This window comes from Oncorhynchus kisutch, linkage group LG16 (genome assembly GCF_002021735.2).
Source record: "Oncorhynchus kisutch isolate 150728-3 linkage group LG16, Okis_V2, whole genome shotgun sequence".
NCBI classification, from domain to species: Eukaryota; Metazoa; Chordata; class Actinopteri; order Salmoniformes; family Salmonidae; genus Oncorhynchus; species Oncorhynchus kisutch.
In genome coordinates this window covers 37,157,155-37,178,119 of record NC_034189.2, presented here as the reverse complement: position 1 = coordinate 37,178,119, position 20,965 = coordinate 37,157,155, and the positions used below count along the sequence as shown (strand labels likewise).

At 46.7% G+C, this 20,965-nt stretch overlaps 2 protein-coding genes across 6 annotated transcripts in view; one reads left to right on the top strand and one right to left on the bottom strand.

The window, feature by feature from the left end:
- The first annotated feature begins 74 nt into the window (after positions 1-74).
- LOC109906652 (GDP-Man:Man(3)GlcNAc(2)-PP-Dol alpha-1,2-mannosyltransferase) lies at positions 75-8,112 on the top strand. The gene is made up of 5 exons (XM_020504472.2): positions 75-187; positions 4,015-4,236; positions 5,030-5,401; positions 5,867-6,444; positions 6,863-8,112. The coding sequence occupies exons 1-5, from the start codon at positions 141-143 to the stop codon at positions 7,144-7,146; spliced, it is 1,503 nt and encodes a 500-aa protein (XP_020360061.1). The 5' UTR covers positions 75-140; the 3' UTR covers positions 7,147-8,112.
- Positions 8,113-15,174: 7,062 nt separating this feature from the next.
- raph1b (Ras association (RalGDS/AF-6) and pleckstrin homology domains 1b) overlaps positions 15,175-20,965 on the bottom strand; it is an 80,510-nt gene continuing 74,719 nt past the window's right edge. For all 5 annotated transcript variants that reach the window (XM_031792315.1, XM_031792316.1, XM_031792317.1 and 2 more), the window contains one exon: positions 15,175-20,281. In XM_031792315.1, coding sequence (XP_031648175.1) covers positions 17,288-20,281 — 2,994 coding nt within the window. In that variant the 3' untranslated portion in view covers positions 15,175-17,287. The remainder of the gene's footprint in view (positions 20,282-20,965) is intronic.

Below are 20,965 nucleotides of genomic sequence, written 5' to 3'. Positions count from 1 at the left end.
TTTTATACACATCATTGACTACACCAGGTGGCGCTATGCTCTCACCGAGGTATAATAAGAACGGACGCGCTAACCTAAAATAAAAACCAATAGTGAACTTGCAGCACAAACATTTCCGGTTTGGAGGTTGTGTTGTCAAGATGTCTGTCCATGATCAACTTGCGCAATGTTTGTGTGATCTAATCAGGTTGGATTTTTTCTTTTTTTATGTACATCTTTATCTAATGATGTTAGATATTTGCCCAGCTAACTAGACAAAACATTGTGCTATTGATTGTTTTAGTCAGCTAGCTAGGCATTATAGCTAACCAGCTGGCTAGCTACTTAGCTGTCAACAGCAGTACATCACCTACGTTACAGTTAGCTAACGTTAAGCCAGCTATTATTTTATCACAAGTAATTCATAGTTTGTTTATCAATGTCGACTCGTGTAATTTTTCTTAAGTCGTGTCTTGTTGCTCATGGAATGTAAGCTAGCTAGCTCTCAAACTCTTATTATCCGTGGCGTAGGGTTTTCAGCGCTTAGCTTCGCCCACGCAGTAAGTTTGGGTGGCTGCATATGAACTACAATTCCGACGCGGTGTGTTTTGACGTTTAGAAACGTCAATCATCGCTTGCAAAATGGTTTTTGAAACACGCTGATATGCCACCCCTTATCTTTCATGTCAACTAGAAAGATGCATACAAAATGGTTACTGTAGTAGTTTTACACATCCATAATCCCCCCCCCCCCCCCCCCCCTTAAAACTAGTTAAGTCATAAACCCTGCCTATTTCTACAATGTATCTTTATTAAATATCTGATTTTAAACCTAACCTTAACCCCATTAACATTATGCCTAACCATAAATTAAGAACAAAGCTCATTTTTATTTTCATGAATTTTTACAATAGGGTATATCAGCACATGTTTCGTAAACCAGTTTGAAAGCCATGATTATTTACGTTTCTAATGTTAATACACAGCGTCGGAATTGGAGCCAATGGTGGACGAATGTAACCGCTGAAATCCTATGTGCGAAGGTTTTTCTAAAGCAAACTTTTGGTATAGATAGGGTCGGAAACTTTCCAGTAAATTATATGGGAAGTTAAGCCCGGGAATTTAGCTTAAATTCAACAAAAAGGTTCGCATATAACAGTGAACCTTTTTTGTGGGATACACTAGGCAATTCTAGGTCTTGTGGCATATTTTGGTTAAACTGTCCGCAATTAAATGGAATTGCAACCCTCTGCATGCACAGTGTATTCTTCCATCACATGTGCAGTGCACTCTTCCATCACATGTACAGTTGATTCTCAAGATCTTGCACAATAATGAGATGCTATTGAGCCCACACTACTACACTGTCTGAGCCAAGGACTGCATGCTTTATGGTAAGTTTTGATTACAATGCAGGGTGGGGTGAATATATTTTATGACATACATGATTTTTTTTGTTAACTAGTAAATACAGCCTGGAACTAACTTATTAACAATTTCTGCTAGTTAGTTTTTGCTACCATGTGGGTTTTAGCTTGCTTGAGCTTGCTAACTGAGTGTTAATTCACCTGTTTCCATACATGTTTCATTTTAAAACATGTATCTTACAAAGGAGTTGTTTTAATCTAACTATCTGTACATGGACTTGTATTTGTTTTTTTTTACACATTTTTTTCTTTGCAGGAAAATGCCACGGGCACTATCTGATGTGTGGAGACATTTCACTGCAGCTAATGTAGAAAGAAAAGTGGTGTACATTTGCAAATACTGTGCCAAATCATATGTGAAGAATGCAACAAAGATGCAGAATCATTTTGGCCAAGTGCATAAAGTTCCCTCAGCGCTCTCAACAAGCAACCTCTGACAAAAGTCCCTCTACTTTTATTCAAGGTGAAAATGATGAATCCGACACCTTATCGATAGCAACAGCTCATGGTCCTCCTGGAATCAGATGGGTTTTTTTACTCAATGGAGGAACATAGTCAGAGTCTTGCTCGAGCTGTGTATGCAACTGGTTCACCTCTTGATGCTCACAGGCAATGTGTATTGGAAGAGATTTCTGAATGTTCTTCGCCCAGCATACACCCCTCCAACCATACATGTTCTATCTACTGATTTGCTGGATGCAGAGTTCAAGTGAAGGTCAATCAAATCGAAGAGAAAGCAGACTGTATTGCAATCATCTTTGATGGGTGGTCGAATGTTCGGCCATGGAATAATTAACGACAATCTCCTTCCCTCAACCGGTATTCTACAAGCGCACAGACACAAGGGACAACAGACACACCGGTCTCTACGTTGCAGATGAGCTTAAGGCAGTCATCAATGACCTTGGACCACAGAAGGTATTTGCACTGGTGACAGACAATGCTGCGAACATGAAGGCTGCTTGGTCTAAATTGGAGGAGTCCTACCCTCACATCACACCCATTGGCTGTGCTGCTCATGCATTGAATCTGCTCCTCAAGGAGATCATGGCACTGAAAACAATGGGATACACTTTACAAGAGAGCCAAGGAAATGGTCAATTATGTAAAGGGTCATCAAGTTATAGCAGTAATATACCTCACCAAGCAATGTGAGAAGCATAAGAGCACCACATTGAAGCTGCCCAGCAACACCCATTGGGGTGGTGTTGTCATTATGTTTGACAGTCTCCTGGAGGGGAAGGAGTCTCTCCAAGAAATGTCCATATCACAGTCTGCCGATAAGGACAGCCCCATCAAGAGGATCCTCCTGGATTATGTATTTTGGGAGAGAGTGGTAAGCAGCCTGAAACTCCTGAAACCTATAGCATTAGCCATTGCATGGATTGAGGGAGACAATGCTATCCTGTCTTATGTTCAGACTCTGCTTGCAGATGTAAGAGAATAAATCCGTACTGCCCTGCCCACTTCACTGTTTCTCCAAGCAGAGGAAACGGAAGTTCTGAAATCCATTAAAAAGCGTGAAGACTTCTGCCTGAAGCCCATAAACGCCACAGCGTACATGTTGGACCCCAAGTATGCTGGCAAGAGCATCCTGTCTGGTGCAGAGCTCAATAAGGCCTATGGTGTCATCACTACTGTGTCTCGCCACCTTGGCCTGGATGAGGGCAAGGTTCTTGGCAGTCTGGCGAAGTACAATATGGTAGTCGTGCCAACATATCTCATCAGCCACTTGGTGGAAGGGACTTTGTGGATCTGAGGATCTTTCCCCTGTTGCCTCCATCCTCCAAATCCCACCAACATCAGCTGCCTCAGAGCGCAACTGGTCCTTGTTTGGGAACACCCACCAAAGCACGCAACAGGCTGACCAATACAAGGTTTGAAAAATTGGTGGCCATCTGGGCAAATTGTATTTTTTTTGAGCCTGACAACGAGCCATCCTCAACAAGGTTAGAAAGTGACAGGGAAGATGAGGCCTCAGAGTCTGATGTTCAAGAGGTGGACATTGAGGAGGTCCAGGGAAAAGGCATGGAAGCCTGAGAGGAAGAGCTTTCATTTCTAGCCTATAATTTTACAGATGTATGTTGAAAACATTTTTGGGAATTGGGGGTCATTCAATATCCCTTTCTTTTGGTGTTCAGTGAAATCATCCCATGTGAAGAGTCAACTCATTTAAAGTTCAATTCGTAGCTCCCACGGAAAGTTTCCACCTTAAGTGTAGATGATCAGTTTAACAGGGTTCCTGGGCCTTGTTCAGTAGTAACGTTTGGCAAACGTTGTGGAACGTTGCAGGTAGAAATGTCATGAATAGAGCTGCTATAGCTCATATGGCTCTGATATAGCTTTTTCTACTTGTCAGAGCGGTATGTTTGCTCTAGCTAGCTACATATCTGAGCATTCAGTGGGAAAATAACAGATGGTTGCAGATAGAAATGGCATAAATACTGCTGATGTGATTCCACATTCTACAAGTCAGATGCGTGATTGTTCTAGCTACATTATATATTTCTATCTGAATGTTACACAACGTTGTCTTACTGAATTGGCCTTACCTTTTCTGTAGAGCAGGTCTGTCACCTTATCTCTTATAGTTCTCTCATTACCCCAGGTTGTTGTGGACATTGCTTCTGCCATGCGTGTTTCTGTGCATGCTCCTGACCGCCACCCTGGTGGTGCTTGTCATGGGTGTGCGCGTGTGGCTGCAGGCAAACCGGAACGCACGGCGAGCGCGTGATGGGCGTCCCACGGTGGCTTTCTTTCACCCATACTGCAACGCGGGAGGTGGTGGCGAGAGAGTGCTGTGGTGTGCCCTCAGAGCTTTGCAGAATAGGTAAGGGAAAATTGCACTTTCAATGTATGTTGTTGCACCTTGACTAAGCTAAGCCACACCAGCTAATAATCACCAGTGACTAATTATATTATTATTGTAAACTGGGTGGTTCGAGCCCTGAATGCTGATTGGCTGACAGCTCTGGTGTATCAGACTGTATACCACCAGTATGACAAAACATTCATTTCCACTGCACTAATTACATTGGTAACCAGTTTATAATTGCAATAAGGCACCTTGGGGGTATGTGACGCGTTGCGTTGTGCATAAGAAAAGCCTCGGGCCTTATTGCTTAATAATAATATTCCTAGCTATAGGATCTTACTACATATTGCTCAGTGCATTCAGCATGAATAATATACTTTGGTGGATTATCTACCGAATCTCAGCTTGCTACCCGTTTCTCAAGCATTATGTTGATTAGAATGTTCACACAGTATGAAAACCCCCATATCCAACAGTAATTCGTTGTCTTGTTCATTAGGCACCAAAGGGAAGAAAAAGGATTGGAACAGGGAGGGACTTAACACCCATTTTAATTTTCCCTTGAATAACATTTTCTATATTGTGCCCTAATGAACATCTCCCAGTCTTTCACATTAATTCACTCACCTGGGTCATATTCACTAGGAACCAAATGGAAGCAAACAGACCCACAGGGGAGGGAAGTACAACCAACTGGAGACTACCTGAACTTGTCCAATAAACTTCTGTTTTCGTTGCAAAACGTTATCCATTGCAAAAGGGTTTGCTACTGTATGCAATAATAAATATGGTCTTCTCCATGTCATAGGTACCAAGATGTCAACTTCATGGTGTACACGGGCGACCAGGGTGTGACGAACCAGCAGATTCTTGATGGCGCCCGGCGGCGCTTCAACATCCTTTTACCTCGACCCGTCCAGTTTGTCTTCCTCAAACACCGCCTGTTGGTCGAGGCCAGCCTCTTCCCCCACTTCACTCTGATTGGTCAAAGTGTAGGCTCAATCTTCCTTGGTTGGGAAGCCCTTACGGAGTTTGTCCCAGATGTCTACATCGACTCCATGGGTTACGCCTTCACGCTGCCCGTGTTTAAATACCTAGGGGGTTGTCACGTGGCTAGCTACGTGCACTACCCCACCATCAGCACAGACATGCTGTCGGTGGTGCGCGAGAGGAACCCCAGGTAGGTAATCGTCTCAGAACCCTGTTTCTCACTACAGACCCCTGGACCCCGAGACAGTCAAACTAGGATAATATAGCCAGGTCCATATCGGAATGCGCTTTAGCCAATGCCTCTGCCGATTATTGTCAATGTCACACTCTGACTACCATGGCGTGACAATGTTAGTCAGAAAAGTTAGCTAAAAAGTCACCTACAGATCTGGACTAGGCTAAGATCAAGATCAAATCAGGCTAATGGGAAATTGGGAATACTCTGGAAACTTACAAGCACTTTCTAACACGTAGCACCGCTGTCATTGTTTTGACTGTCATCAATCCTGCATCAATCAGTGTTGCAACTTAGGTCCACTTTCCGCTATATCATTGACATCAGGGCATGACTTCCCCTTGTTTATTCTTCTCTTCACCTGATCCTATCATGTTATCATTTACCATTCCCTAACCAACCTCCCCCCTATGTTTCCAGGTTCAACAACGCAGACTACATCTCCAACAACCTGTTCCTGAGCGCGGTCAAGGTTGTCTACTACTGCCTGCTGGCGCTGCTCTATGGTCTGGCCGGCTCCTGCAGCGACGTTGTCATGGTCAACTCCAGCTGGACCCTGAACCACATCCTGACCCTATGGCGAGCGACCAACCGCACCTGCCTAGTCTTCCCGCCCTGCGACACCCGCGCCTTCCTCCAGCTCCCGTTGGACGAGGACTCGGACCGGAAGTGCCATTCCATCGTTTCCATTGGTCAGTTTCGACCGGAGAAGGACCATCGGCTTCAGATTCGTGCCTTCCGGAAGGTGCTGCAGAAGAAAGAAGCGGGGCTAGTTGCGGGGCCGGGAGGAAGGGAGTCGCTGAGGTTGGTGCTGATTGGTGGATGCCGGAACCAAGAGGATGAGGATAGGGTGTTGATGCTGAGAGGGCTGTGCCAGGAGCTGGGCGTGGCGGACAGGGTGGAGTTTAAACTCAACGTGCCGTTTGAGGAGCTGAAGAGGGAGTTGGGGGAAGCTACGGTGGGACTGCACACCATGTGGAATGAACACTTCGGGATAGGTAAAAACAGAATTACCATCATTCTATACAACTGTCATTTATATTATTCAACAGCTGGAGTGGCTATTATTTCAAAGCAAAGCGCTCGTTCTCTACATTCCCAACATTTAGTACTGTATAATCCTGTACTGACTGGAGTCCTCATACGCCTATATTCAACAGCCCATTCTGAAATTGCAGTACATTGTTCTGTTACAATATGCTTTTGTTAATCCTCCTCCATCTAAAAGATGAAGGCATACAGGCATTTTTACCACCCATAGCAAGATTCTCAAAATGGCTGGGTTGCTAGCCAGGTGGCTGTGGATGCTAAAATGCTATCTTTGAAGTTCAATATAAATGCAGTCTTAGGTAATGCAATTTTACACCCTGTAATGTGTCTAACTTTTTAAAGCCAACACTTACCCTCTGCTCTCAGGGGTGGTGGAGTGCATGGCGGCTGGGACCGTCGTCCTGGCCCACAAGTCTGGAGGCCCCAGGCTGGACATTGTGGTGCCCTACGAGGGCCGCCAGACGGGCTTCCTGGCCGAGGATGAGGACGGCTACGCAGACGCCATTGAGCGCATCCTGGCCCTGTCACCCTCGGCCCGCCTGGAGATCCGACGCAACGCCCGCCTCTCGGTCACCCGCTTCTCCGACCAGGAGTTTGAGGCCTGCTTCCTGGCCGCCATGGAGCCTCTCATGGGGACACTGGAGCGATGAGGGGTGTGGGTGGAAGTGTGTCACGCTCATGGGTGTGCACGTGCGTGCATGCATACTAGCCATTCTTTTAGTTGACATAGGATACAGTTTGTGTTAAAATGCACCAGGAATACGTTGACTTAAATGAAAGAGATGTATTTATTGATGTGTCAGTCCAGGCGTCCACTCTCTTTCTAGAGGGTCTTAAATGTTTATTATTTGTTTTGCTTTCAAGACCCATTACATTTTTCCAGTGTACATTGTACTTGAGGCATAACATTTTTAGTGCTCGTCTAACCTCCAAGTTCCCAGTCTCGATTGTCAACGCATACAGAGAGCCGGCTAGTAGACTAGATTAGTGCTCGTCTAGCAAGGACTGGACACAACTGTGATTTTGATTGCATTCCAGGTTGTCTTTTTTTCAGTCAAACTACAAATATCAGAAGATTGTTAAGATAATTAGGTGGGTGCTTACATTTGTATTATTTCACACGTGTTAATTGGAAATGGTTTATATCTCACCCAGTCAGGGATCAGCCGTTATTGACGGCAACCCTGGAGCAATTGCCTTGCTCACGGGCACGTCAACATATTTTTTTCATCTAGTTGGCTCGGGATTTACAGGATTTGAACCAGCGACCTCTGTTACTGGCCCAACGCTCCTAACCGCTAGGCTACATATAGTGTTTAATGTGGTACTTGGGATGTGAAACTAGGCATTGTGATATCTGATCTCTTGTGTAGTGTGACTACAAAAAAAAGACTACCTCTGGAATGACAGCAGTGTCTGACTGTCTTTGAGGACCAAACTCTGTTCGCTGACATCGTTGAGCGAGAGGGTGGTGACGAGCCTGTAGAGACTAACTTCACAATTCTGATGACTGCTGTAATATTTAAGATTGTTACTTAACATTTTTAAATAACTAGAAATGCTGTTCTGTATCCTAAGTAGGAAGTTTATTTTATATTAAAACATTTATAAAAATACATTGGTTTTGTCATCTTTAGTGCAATGATAAATTGTTCAAGCATTTGAGCGCAAACATGAATAGGACAATCAGAAAACTGTAGTGTCTTCTTCAAATCAAATTTATTTATATAGCCCTTCGTACATCAGCTGATATCTCAAAGTGCTGTACAGAAACCCAGCCTAAAACCCCAAACAGCAAGCAATGCAGGTGTAGAAGCACGGTGGCTAGGAAAAACTCCCTAGAAAGGCCAATACCTAGGAAGAAACCTATAGAGGAACCAGGCTATGTGGGGTGGCCAGTCCTCTTCTGGCTGTGCCGGGTGGAGATTATAACAGAACATGGCCAAGATGTTCATAAATGACCAGCATGGTCGAATAATAATAAGGCAGAACAGTTGAAACTGGAGCAGCAGCACAGTCAGGTGGAAGTTGAAACTGGAGCAGCAGCATGGCCAGGTGGACTGGGGACAGCAAGGAGTCATGTCAGGTAGTCCTGGGGCATGGTCCTAGGGCTCAGGTCCTCCGAGAGAGAGAAAGAAAGAGAGGAGAGAATTAGAGAACGCACACTTAGATTCACACAGGACACCGAATAGGACAGGAGAAGTACTCCAGATATAACAAACTGACCCCAGCCCCCCGACACAAACTACTGCAGCATAAATACTGGAGGCTGAGACAGGAGGGGTCAGGAGACACTGTGGCCCCATCCGAGGACACACCCGGAGAGGGCCAAACAGGAAGGATATAAACTTGCAAGTAAACTTGTGTTTTTTAGCACTGCCTTCGCACATGGCGGCTATTTGAAGGTTTTACTTGCAATTATTGTGATATATAGTTGTTTGCACATCTGGTAAATGAACATGTGGCAAGTTTAGTTCCAGGAAGACCACTTGAAAGTAATGAGATTTCTGCCTGTAGGTCAATACTGTTGGCATTGAAATAAACCCAAAGCACTAAGGTTAGTGGAAGGGACAGGGCTGGGTAGAGTCTGATTGTGCTGTATTTAAGGAATGGGGGAGTTGATGATCGAGGTGCTTTGTTTTATGATTGACAGAAGAGGAAGTGGTGTGTTGTTCTGCTGGCCTTGCTGCAGTCTTTGTGCTGCTCAGGTAAGTGATATACAATCCTTTCAGGTGTAGAACTCAATTTTGCAGCTGGTTCTAATAGTGCTTCTACACATGCCTCAGTCCATTTGATTTTGTTCGTACACGTCATCACATGCATTAAGATCTATCTTCTCTTCCAGGTTGTTACTTTGGGATAAAGGAGACAAACTGTCTGAAGAGCTCTGGAGAAGACTCACAGAGATGTGCTTTCAGAGTGGGACCTTTGTGGTGAGACCCGATCCTCGATTATTGGCCAAAGAAAAGATCTGATTTGTCAGGACCAATTAGAGAAAAAGATTATATCAGAATTGGGCTACATGTGTCATCGCAGCCTATGAACTCAGTACAAGAAATAGATCCAGGGCCTTATCAAGCATCTCAGAATAAGAGTGATGATCGGTTTTCCCTTTCAGATCATAATGAATAAAAATACACTGGACATGGAGGCCCTGATCCTAGATCAGCACTCTACTCTCTATACACTACTTTGAGACTGAAATGTTCATAAAAATAATTCCTCCCCAATACGCAGCTGAAGGATTGGGACTGATAAATACATGAACATATCTCTTTAGCAAAAAAAAATCTTGACCCACAAATCGAATATCTTTTCTCAATCTTCGATCAGACAAACAGCTACATAAACTGCAGTAGCTGTATTTTACATCAATATGAGCAAATTGTTTGGTCGTAGACTACTGTGGTAGTCCGATAAAGAGTTTGTGGGGTTCATCTATAAACTGAGGGTTTTTAGGACATTCTCAACTGTTGACAGACTCCACACACTGTTGATTTTGGCATGGGATGCTGTGTTTGTGACAGACAGGGGAGAACAGAATGTCACCAAATTAGTTTCTCTGCCTTGATCATTCCAACAGGACTGGTGCCTCTTATAAAAGCTAGATGTATAGATTTATAAACGCTAAAGATATAGATTTTTAGATAGAGAAGCCTTCATTGTGCATTCATACTGTACTAGCATACTGATCAAAGTGCTTTATTGTATGCCCATTTACTTAACTACCACTAATCCTCCCCTCCCTCCCACCTCCTGCACAACGCGTGTGTGCAGAGCTCACTCAGGTTGTGTCCCTGAACTGTGGCCAGGACACTGCCGAGTCCAGTAGTGAAGAGGTGAGAGAGAGGGGGGGGTTGCCCAATAGATTAAGAGAAATAAAGGGTGTTTTCACATTAGTCCTCTTTAAAATAATCAATCTCAGTCCTCTTTAAAGTGAGCTCTGGGGATTTAAATGAGGACTCGGCTCCCTTGCCAGTTCACTTCGACAACAAAGTTGGGAGTCCTTTTTGCATTCAAATTGCTATGCTTAGAAAATAACCAAGATTTTTTTAATTTTATTACTCATAACATCAGAACCGGTTATCGAACAGCCAGGGGCTTCCCTACATACATTTTGGAAGTTAATGTTTGCATTTAGTTACAAAATAAAATGTACATGTAAAAATGACTGGTAAAAGGATAAATGGCAGAACAATAACTGCAGATTAAATAATGCTGTAATTGGGCTCCCGAGTGGTGCAGCATCTCAGTCCCTGGTTCGAATCCAGGCAGTGTCCCATAGGGCAGCGCACAATTGGCCCAGCGTCATCCGGATTTGGCCGGGGGAGGCTGTCAGAATTTATTCTTAACTGACTTGCGTAGTTAAATAAAAGTTTACATTTAAAAAATAAAACTGGGATAAGCAATTTCCTGAATGTGTCAAGTGCAACATCTGTGTGCACGTCTCATTACACTACATCAACGACATAGGAATCACTACCAAACTTATTGTATGACCTCATACACTATTTTAGGCCAAGCCTTTGGAACTTTGGTTTTCCTAGCTATGGCTACTATACTATGATCACTACATCCAATGGATCTGGATGCTGCTTTCAAGCACATTTCTGCAGCATTTATTAAAGATGTGATCAACATGTGCTGTCAGGACTACATGACATGATGACTCCTTGCTGTCCCCAGTCCACCTGGCCATGCTGCTGCTCCAGTTTCAACTGTTCTGCCTTATTATTATTCGACCATGCTGGTCATTTATGAAAATTTGAACATCTTGGCCATGTTCTGTTATAATCTCTACCCGGCACAGCCAGAAGAGGACTGGCCACCCCACATAGCCTGGTTCCTCTCTAGGTTTCTTCACTAGGTTTTGGCCTTTCTAGGGAGTTTTTCCTAGCCACCGTGCTTCTACACCTGCATTGCTTGCTGTTTGGGGTTTTAGGCTGGGTTTCTGTACAGCACTTTGAGATATCAGCTGATGTACGAAGGGCTATATAAATACATTTGATTTGTTTAACTACCCTGGTAGGTTGACTGATAACCTGAACCAGGTTGCAGGCACCGGATACAGTTTGAAGCTTTTTCTTGATTGGGCAGCTTGATGAAAGAAAATATACATCTGTTGGCATCACATGCATTTCACACGTTATCCAGATTCTGACTGTTAGCACTTGGTCTATAGCAGCTTCTCACAAGAATGGGCTTTAGGTGAGGCAGGTGAACCTGTAGCCATATTACTTCAATAGTATTTAACATGGGATCTCAAATCTGTACAGGAATGTGGTTCTGAATAGAAACAGCAACACCACCACCACTGGCATTTCTGTAAATGTTTTAACCTTGTATTGCTACCACTATCAAAAGGTATTGTCTGAGTTTCAGAGATACTAGCAAGCTATTCATTTCATTAACCTTGTTTCTTAAGCTACATATAGTGGGGCAAAAAAGTATTTAGTCAGCCACCAATTGTGCAAGTTCTCCCACTTAAAAAGATGAGAGAGGCCTGTAATTTTCATCATAGGTACACTTCAACTATGACAGACAAAATAAGAAGAAAAAAAATCCAGAAAATCATATAGTAGAATTTATGAAAAGTATTTGGTCAATAAGTTTCTCAACTTTTATATACCCTTTGTTGGCAATGACAGAGGTCAAACATTTTCTGTAAGTCTTCACAAGGTTTTCACACACTTTTGCTGCTATTTTGGCCCATTCCTCCATGCAGATTTCCTCTAGAGCAGTGATGTTTTGAGGCCCCTCTCTTTCCCAGCCACTCTTTCTCCAGACAGGAAATGGAGCCTCTGCTGTCGCCTCTTGGGATCAGCTTCGGCAACCACCTGGAGTATATTCAGTGATGTGAAACGTTCCGAGTGTTGCAGATAGAATATTGATTTGTCAGCTCTATAGATTCTATAACGTGACATTCTCCTCATCAGGTCCTTACAGTACTCGTTGGAAAGGAGGTTCTGATGGTGGCGATGGAACATGAGCTAATTTCCAATTAAATTGATTACTCGTCTGAATGTGAGTCGTCATTCATTTTCATGTTCAGTAAATGGGACATACAAGCCTCTGGGATTTAATAGATCATTTTTAAGAATGACAAATGATCCACTGTCCATTGTGATTGAAAGACTGATGCAGGGTGATCCTGTGTATGCAGACCACAAGAGAGCACTCAAAGCCCATCAACCCATAGCTACATTCCCTCTTATCAAAGATAGTGTTTGTCTGCGTTTATACAGGCAGCCCAATTATGATATTTTGCCCCATTATTGGCAATAGAGCTCATGTGACTAGTGGAAAATAAGAATTGGATGGCCTGCGTGTACAAAACATTAGGAACACCTTTCTAATATTGAGTTGCAACCCCTTTTGCCCTCAATTCGTCAGGGCATGGACTCAAAGGTGTCGAAAGCGTTCCACAGGGATGCTGGCACATGTTGACGCCAATGCTTCCCACGGTTGTGTCAAGTTGACTGGATGTCCTTTGGGTAGTGGCCCATTCCTGATACACACAGCAGACAGGCGCTTCTACACCTGCATGCTTGCTGTTTGGGGTTTTAGGCTGGGTTTCTGTACAGTACTTTGAGATATCAGCTGATGTACGAAGGGCTATATAAAAATAAATAACGTTAGATCTGAAACGGTTGAGTGTGAAAAACCCAGCAGCGTTGCAGTTCTTGACACCCTGATACCATAACCTGTTTAAAAGGAACTTAAGTATTTTACCTTAACCATTCACCCTGTGAATGGCACACCATCCACATCTGAAATTGTCTCTAGGCTTAAAAATCCTTCTTTAACCTGTCTCCTCCCCTTTATCGACATTGATTGAAGTGGATTTAACAAGTGACATCAAAGGATCATAGCTTTCACCTGGTTCGTCTCATAGAAAGAGCAAGCGTTCCTAAATGTTTTGTACACAATGCTTATCATACCAGTGACAGGTATACAAATGAGCTCTTCTAGAATACAACAGGACACTAAGCTTAATTAACCACTGATCCAACATCACTGGAGTTGTATAAGCAACCTTTCAATTGCATTGGTTACACTATATACAAAGTATGTGGACACCATTTCAAATGAGTGGAGTTGACCACTTCAGCCACACCTGTTGCTGACAGGTGTATAAAATTGAGCACACAGCCATGCATCCTCTGAATGACACACTATCCACATCTCAATTGTCTCTAGGCTTAAAAATCCATAGGCAAATATTGGCAGTAGAATGGCCTTATGAAGAGCTTAGTGACTTTCAACGTGGCACTGTCAAGTCAGTTTGTAAAATGTCTGCCCTGCTAGAGCTGCCCTGGTCAACTGTAAGTGCTGTTATTGTGAAGTGGAAACATCTAGGAGCAAAAACGTCTCAGCCACACAAGCTCTCAGAACGGGACCACCGAGTGCTAACGCATGCAGCGTGTAAAAATAGTCTGTCCTCAGTTGCAACACTCACTACCGAGATCCAAACTGCCTTTGGAAACAATATCAGCACAATAACTGTTCGTTGGGAGCTTATTGAAATGTATTTCCATGGCCTAGCAGCCGCACACAAGCCTAAGATCACCATGATCAATGCCAAGCGTCAGCTGGAGAGGTGTAAAGCTTTCCGCCATTGGACTCTGGAGCAGTGGAAACGTGTTCTCTGGAGTGATTAATCACACGTCACCATCTGGGTTTGGCAGATGCCAGGAGAGAGCTACCTGCCACAATACTGTGCCAATTGTAAAGTTTGGTGGAGGAGTAATAATGATCTGGGGCTGTTTTTCATGGTTCGGGCTATGCCCCTTAGTTCCATTGAAGGGAAATAACGCTACAGCATACAATGACATTCTAGACAATTCTGTGCTTCCAACTTTGTGGCAACAGTTTCAGCATGACAATGCATCCTTGCACAAAGCGAGGTCCATGTTGAGATCGGTGTGGAAGAACTTGACCGGCCTGCACAGAGCCCTGACCCCATTGAACACCTTTGGGATGAATTGGAACGCTGGCTGAGGGTCACGCCTAATCGCCTGGCCTCGCTAATACTCTTGTGGCTGAATGAAAGCATGTCCCAGCAGCAATATTCCAGCATCTAGTGGAAAGCCTTCCCAGAAGAGTGTAGATAGTTATAGCAGCAAAGGTGGACCAACTCCATATCAATGCCCAGGATTTTGGAAAGATGTTTGACGAGCAGGTGTCCACATACTTTTGGTCATGTAGTGTACGTCAGATCAGTGACTACTTCAAGGAAGGAAGCATTAGATGCTCCAGCCTCAATCTTTAAGTTCCATTCTTTCACAACAGTAGACAAAGGTTAAAGGGACAATCGGAGATTGGTACATCCAATTCGACTTTTAAATCAATTATATATAGCCATTATTCTTGAATAATGCCTTGAGCTTAATTACACTTACCACAATCAAAATATAAGCTTGTTTTACTCCATTGCATTCACAATAAACGCTGCAGATGTCGGTTAAATGGTAAATTACCTTATGGTGCATCGTTGACAGGCACAAGCAGATTGAATCCCAGCCCTGGTTAATCATTTTAGTGGTTATATTGCTCCAGTCCCATTTCCTTAGCTATTTAGCAACAACAAAAAAAGCTGTTTGAGTCCCAGATTGCCCCTTTAAGTTAACCAATACATTAACCATAGAGTTGGTGATAAACAAGACACTGGGACATGGTCGAGGTATGATTTGAACATTTATATTGTGATCTTCGGTTTATATGCAAGTAGAGACATTTAGTCTGCAATCTCCCCCTGTTTTCTTCATTTGGCTCCCAAAATCAGAAACAACACTTCAATAATTTAATGCCTACTTCAGTTTGACATACTGCAAACCAACAACCTGAAAAGGATGATAATTCAATCATGAAAATGCACAGGCTCTGGGGTAAAGTTTCCCCTAGGTACAGATCTAGGATCAGCTTCCCTGCCCCCAAACATTGGCGGAAAAAACAACCCAAGATCAGCATCTAGAGCCAACTTCACCAATACAGAGCAATGTAGATACGTAAGATTAATATGACAGCATGTTGTGTGTCTAGTAGTGGTCCCTCAACATTCATGGTCCACTTGAGTTCAGTACGGGCATTCAGCTTTGTGGTTATGGTCGCTATACTGTACCTATTGCTAACAATAGTGGGAACCGTAGCTAATGCTTATATCAATCCAATCCAGGATGTTCACAATTCGGGAGAAGAGTGGAGAATTGGGACAAACCCTACATTGAACATAAGATGTCTGCCCATTGATATCCAGGCTTATTAGGATAATAAGCACTAGCACCCTTGAAATGAAGGCATTGCTGCGAGAACACCGCCCCCCCTCTCTGCACTGCACTTTGGCAGGAGAAGCAGGAAATTGCACTACACTGGAATGTTTAGGCCATAAAAACAGGATATAGAAAGCAACAGAGTAGAAAGCAACATTCAATTTTAATGCGAGCCAGACGGGAATTTGTGGGTTAATTTTGCCAGTCAGGTCTAGTCTAATGCTAATGAAAACGTAATTCAATGCTCAGTACCTTCAAGCACCAACGTGTTGCTTCAATTTTAGCCACCATGTTGAGAATAACTGAGTATATAGAAAACTGCACCTGGAGCACAGCTGTCCCCATTTCTATCATTTTTAGGCTATGTCATGTGACAATTTAAAGGCAGCAGGGGGCAATGGGAGGGAAGCAAGGGCTGTTACTGTACAGAAACAGAAGCAGATGTTCATTAGGCACCAAACGTTTTAGAACATGTAGCAACGAAAAGCGAAAGTGTGTGTTTATTGGACAATCCAGTGAGTTCCTCCCTGTTTCACAATCCGTTTTCTTCTGCTTGGTGCCTAATAAACACGACCCAGATGCAGGTCAGGTCAAACAAACACAGCACACACCCCACAGACTCACAGGGCCCTCGAAGACATACACACAATATGCCTCGTGCCATTTCCATCTTCAGTTAAGCAAAAAAAATAGTTACACATTAAATAAAACATTTATGAAAAAATGATTCCAAGTCACAAATGTTTCCAGTTGCACAGTCATGGCTTCGTGCCTTTAGGAGGAGCGAATTTCCTTTTTTTATTTGGAGATTCTTTCGAGAGGGCAATCGTCTGTGAAAAAAAAGGCATCCTGATTCGCGTGTCACCGAATGACAGCACAAAGAGCGAGACACTTGTAAAACATTCAGGGAATACTTGGGAAATGTTGGGAATTCGTAGCTCATTGATTAAAATAACCTCTCAGCCTATACTCTACAGTTTTTCGATCTCATGATTTCCAATCAAATTGATTTATCCAACTAGCTTTTATAAACTTAACAAAAAAATAATGTATTAAATAATTTCATATAAAAACAGAGGCAAAATAACAATCCCTATTACAGAGGCCTTCTGTTATGGGCTGTCAACCCATTTCCCCTTCTACCTCTCGCTCTCACACGGATGCATGTGAACACGCGCATGCACACACACACGGGTACGCACACAAACGGGTCCACATACACACACACTCACCAAAGAGCTTCATGTTTTACAGCATGTCCATGCAGTACCAATGAATCCTAACGTCGTTATTATGGTTTTCTGATTACGTGGCACAAACATATGGCAAAGAAGAAGAGGCGGATACATGGTTTGGACGTTTCCTTATTTACATGGTTAAGTATTCACCATCATAATCATGGAACATGAGGAGTTCAGTTTGTCAATGTCCACTGACGGTCCTGTGTGATAGATAGAAGCTCCTCTCCAAGAGAGGTAATGTAGGCATCATCCAACAGTCTCCTTTTCTACCACTCCCCTGGTCAGTGTGTCAGTTTGGTGTTGCCCCCCCTCTTGGGTGGTGCTGGAGGGGGCCCCCGCCGTAGCGTTGCATAGCCTGAGACGTTCCCCCCCGACAGCAACTCGGGTGGCGGTGGGGGCAGCGCCAACTCCATGTCGTCCATGGTGCCCGCAGCGGTTTCCAGGTTGGGACCGGAGAGGCGGGACGAGGAGAGCGAACCCTGCCGGCTCACTGACTTGCGCTTCAGAGTCCGGTTCAGGTCGTCCATGAAGTTGCCCGGCTGGGGGACGCCGTTGTTGCCGTTCCCATTGGGGGGCGAGGTGGGCAGCTTGGGAGGTGGGGACAGGGCCGGGGGAGATTGCTGGTTCCGCTGCAGCGTGGGGGGAGGGGCCTTCTTCAGGGAGCCCTTGCCCCAGGAGGAGTTGATGGTGGCGGGGGGAGGGGGACCCGGGGGGGCGGGCGGTACTTTTGGCTGGGGGTTGACCACTGCCACCTTAGGTGCCCCGACGTGGCCATCACTGGGCAGCAGAGGAGGGGGGAAGAGATCAAAAGCCGGCGGGGGAGGGGGGAAGTCAGAGGTGGACTGGCGCTGCTGACCCACTTTGGCCTGCAGGGCCAGGTTGGCCAGGTTCAGCTTGCCTGGCTTTGGGGGCGCCGCGGGGCCGGCCAGGGAGGGGTCCTTAGAGGGAAAACTACCAAAGGGTACAGCAGGGGAGGACGGGAAGGTGGAGGGGGAAGAGGACTGGGAGGCAAACTTGCTGAGAAGGTTCCTGCGGGACTCCTGGTATTCAGCAGAGGAGTTAGACTTGACGCTGGAGGCCTTCTGGGGGGTGGCAGGCAGGGGTTTCTTGCCCCCCCAGACAGAGGAGCCCGAGGAGGAGGTGGAGGAGCCCAATGGAGATCTCTTCAGGGGCGAGCATAGGTTGCCGGGGGGGAGAGGGGGAGGCGGAGGGGTGGGGCCAGTGATGGGAGGGAGAGGGGGAGCAGGGGGGGCAGGGCCGGTGACCGGAGCAGGTGGAGGCGGGGGAGGAGGGGGGAAAGGCAGGCTGCTCTCAGAAGGGGGTGGAGGGAACTCTGGGGCCTGTCCACCACTTGGCTGCCATCTTGGTTTGGCCTTCACTGCAGGAGGAGACAGGGGGGCTTTTGGGCTCTCAGTGTGATTGGTAGACAGTGTGGACCCTGGGAACTGGCCTGCCATCTGTTTGACCAAGGAGGTGGTGGTGGGCGGAGCCGTGAAGGACAGGGGTGGCGGCTTGGAGAGGCTGTGCTGCTTGGGAAATGTGGGAGGGGGCTGGTTGGGGGTGTGGCCTATCTGTAGGCTGTGCTGCTTCTTCATTGACACCGGCGGAGGCGGTGGTGGGGGAGGAGTTGGGGCAGCAGGTGGGGTGGGAGGGAGAGGGGAAACTGGGTAGGGAGGCTTCCGGGCACCATGGTGGAGCAGAAAGCCTGAGGAGAAGGTTTTGGGTAGGGCAGGGGGGGGAGCAGCTGCGGGCGAGTACTGCTGCTGAGGAGGTGGGGGAGGAAAAGGGGGTGTCTGCACCGAGAGCTGCTGGGGAGGCGGTGGGGTAGGAGGGGGAGGTGGTGGGGGGGGAGGAGGAGGAGGAGGGGGTGTCTGCACCGAGAGCTGCCGGGGAGGCAGTGGGGTAGGAGGGGGGGGAGGTGGGGGGGGGGGAGGAGGGGGTGTTGGCACCGAGACCTGCTGGGGAGGCGGTGGGGTAGGAGGGGGTGGGGGAGGAGGAGGAGGAGGAGGGGGTGTCGGCACCGAGAGCTGCTGGGGAGGCGGAGGCGTTGCCGGGGGTGACTCGACCAGTCTGGCAGTGGGGGGAGAGGGGCCCTGGGGGGGACCACTGGGGAACTTCTGGGCCAGTGCCTGCTGGAGGGCGTTGGCGCCGTAGCGCGATGTGCACAGACCTGGCATGGTGTCTGGGTGAAGAGGGGGGGGAGGGGGGATGTCGTTGCTCTGCGGTGGCGGTGGGATGAACTGGGGCACGACAGCCGGGGTGGGGGGCCCGAGTCGGAGTGCGGCCATGGCCGACCCCAGGGCAGGCATGGATGGTGGGGGAGGGGGAGGCGGGGGAGGCGGGACATTGATGTTGTTGACCAGTGGTTTGACAGCCGTCTGATGGGGAGGAGGCAGGGCTTGAGCTAGCACCCTTGGTGGGCTCTGGTGGTTGTTTTGCGCCCTATGGAGATTGGCGGCCTGGTGGGCAGCGTTCTGGTTCTGCAGCCGGGTGATGGTGCTGTACTTGGCGAACACGGTGGGGCCCGAGTGGTGGGGGGTGCTGCTGGCAGGCAGGGGTGGCGGAGGAGGCGGGGGAGGGGGCGGCGGTGGTGGAGGGGGTACAGCTTGGTTGTAGCTGCTGCAGGGCTGTGGGGACAGCTGTTGGGGTGGTGGAGGAGAGGGCTGTGGCGGCAGGTAGGGCAAGACCTGGGTGTAACTGCTACGGATGTGGGGGGGCAGCTGTTGAGCTGGTGGAGAAAGTTGGGGGGGCAGGGAGGGTGGTGTAGGAGTAGGCTGGGGGGGTGGTGTAGGGGAGGGCAGAGAGGGCAAGACCTGGGTGTAACTACTGCGGATCTGGGGGGGCAGCTGTTGGGGTGGTGAAGGGAAGGGCTGGGGAGGCAGGACATGGGTGTAACTGCTGTGGATCTGGGGGGGAAGCTGTTGGGGTGGTGGAGGGGAGGGCTGGCGGGGCAGGGAAGGCAGGACCTGGGCGTAACTGCTGCGTATCTGGGGGGGCAGCTGTTGGGGGGGCAGCTGTTGGGGTGGCGGAGGGGAGGGCTGAGGGGACATGGACTGGGTGTAACCGCTGCGGATCTGGGGGGGCAGTTGCTGTTGAAGCAGGGGGGAGGTGCCCTCCTGTGGCTGGGGGGGTGCAGCATGGGTGTAGCTGCTGCGAGACTGGGGAGGCGGCTGCTGTTGTGGCGGCGTACCCGACGCAGGGGGCTCCAGTTGTGGGGTCTGGCGGTGCGCATGGACAGGGTGGGGGAGGGTGGCACCTCTGGTGGACTCCCTCATCTGTGTGGGGACAGAAGTACACACAATGAGTACAGGATCACCATGGACCATCTGTTGATACGTAACGGCTTGCTAAGGTTACAGGTAAGGGTTAGGATAAGGTTTAAGGTTAGGGCTAGGGTTAACTTTAGGATAAGGGTTAGTAGCCCCGGCGTTATCAGTGGGCATTAGATGGCCTGGACCGCCCTACCGTACCTCCTTGCCCGTCCAAATTGATAATTTATTTGACCGAGATGAGCGCAGACAGAAAGATGCATCAACCTCAGACAAATCAGAGCGAGCGAAACAGCGCCCCCTCGGTCTGAGTATGTGTAACCCATGTATGTAATGCTGTCTGGACAAAAATAGTATAGCAGGTCATACTCTTTTTGACCAAACAGCATCACATACATGGGCTAAATAAATCTAATCGTATTGGTCACATACACATATTTAGCAGATGTTATTGGGGGTGTAGTGAAATGCTTGTGTTCCTTGCTCCAACAGGGCAGTAATATCTAACAATACACAACATTACACACAAATGTAAAATAATGGAATTAAGAAATATATAAATACTAGGACAAGCAATGTCGGAGTCCGGAGTATAAATATACATGATGGGATCTGTAGACATTATTATCGATTATTTAGTACATCTGTAGAATACGTAGGATAGAATAGTATATATACAGCTGTTGAATA

Bases quoted from the DNA above. Each gene is read 5' to 3' on its own strand.
- LOC109906652 (XM_020504472.2), top strand. From the start codon at position 141: ATGTCTGTCCATGATCAACTTGCGCAATGTTTGTGTGATCTAATCAG. The intron at 188-4,014 runs GTTGGATTTTTT...TCATTACCCCAG, and splicing joins TGTTTGTGTGATCTAATCAG to GTTGTTGTGGACATTGCTTC. The intron at 6,445-6,862 runs GTAAAAACAGAA...CTCTGCTCTCAG, and splicing joins GAATGAACACTTCGGGATAG to GGGTGGTGGAGTGCATGGCG.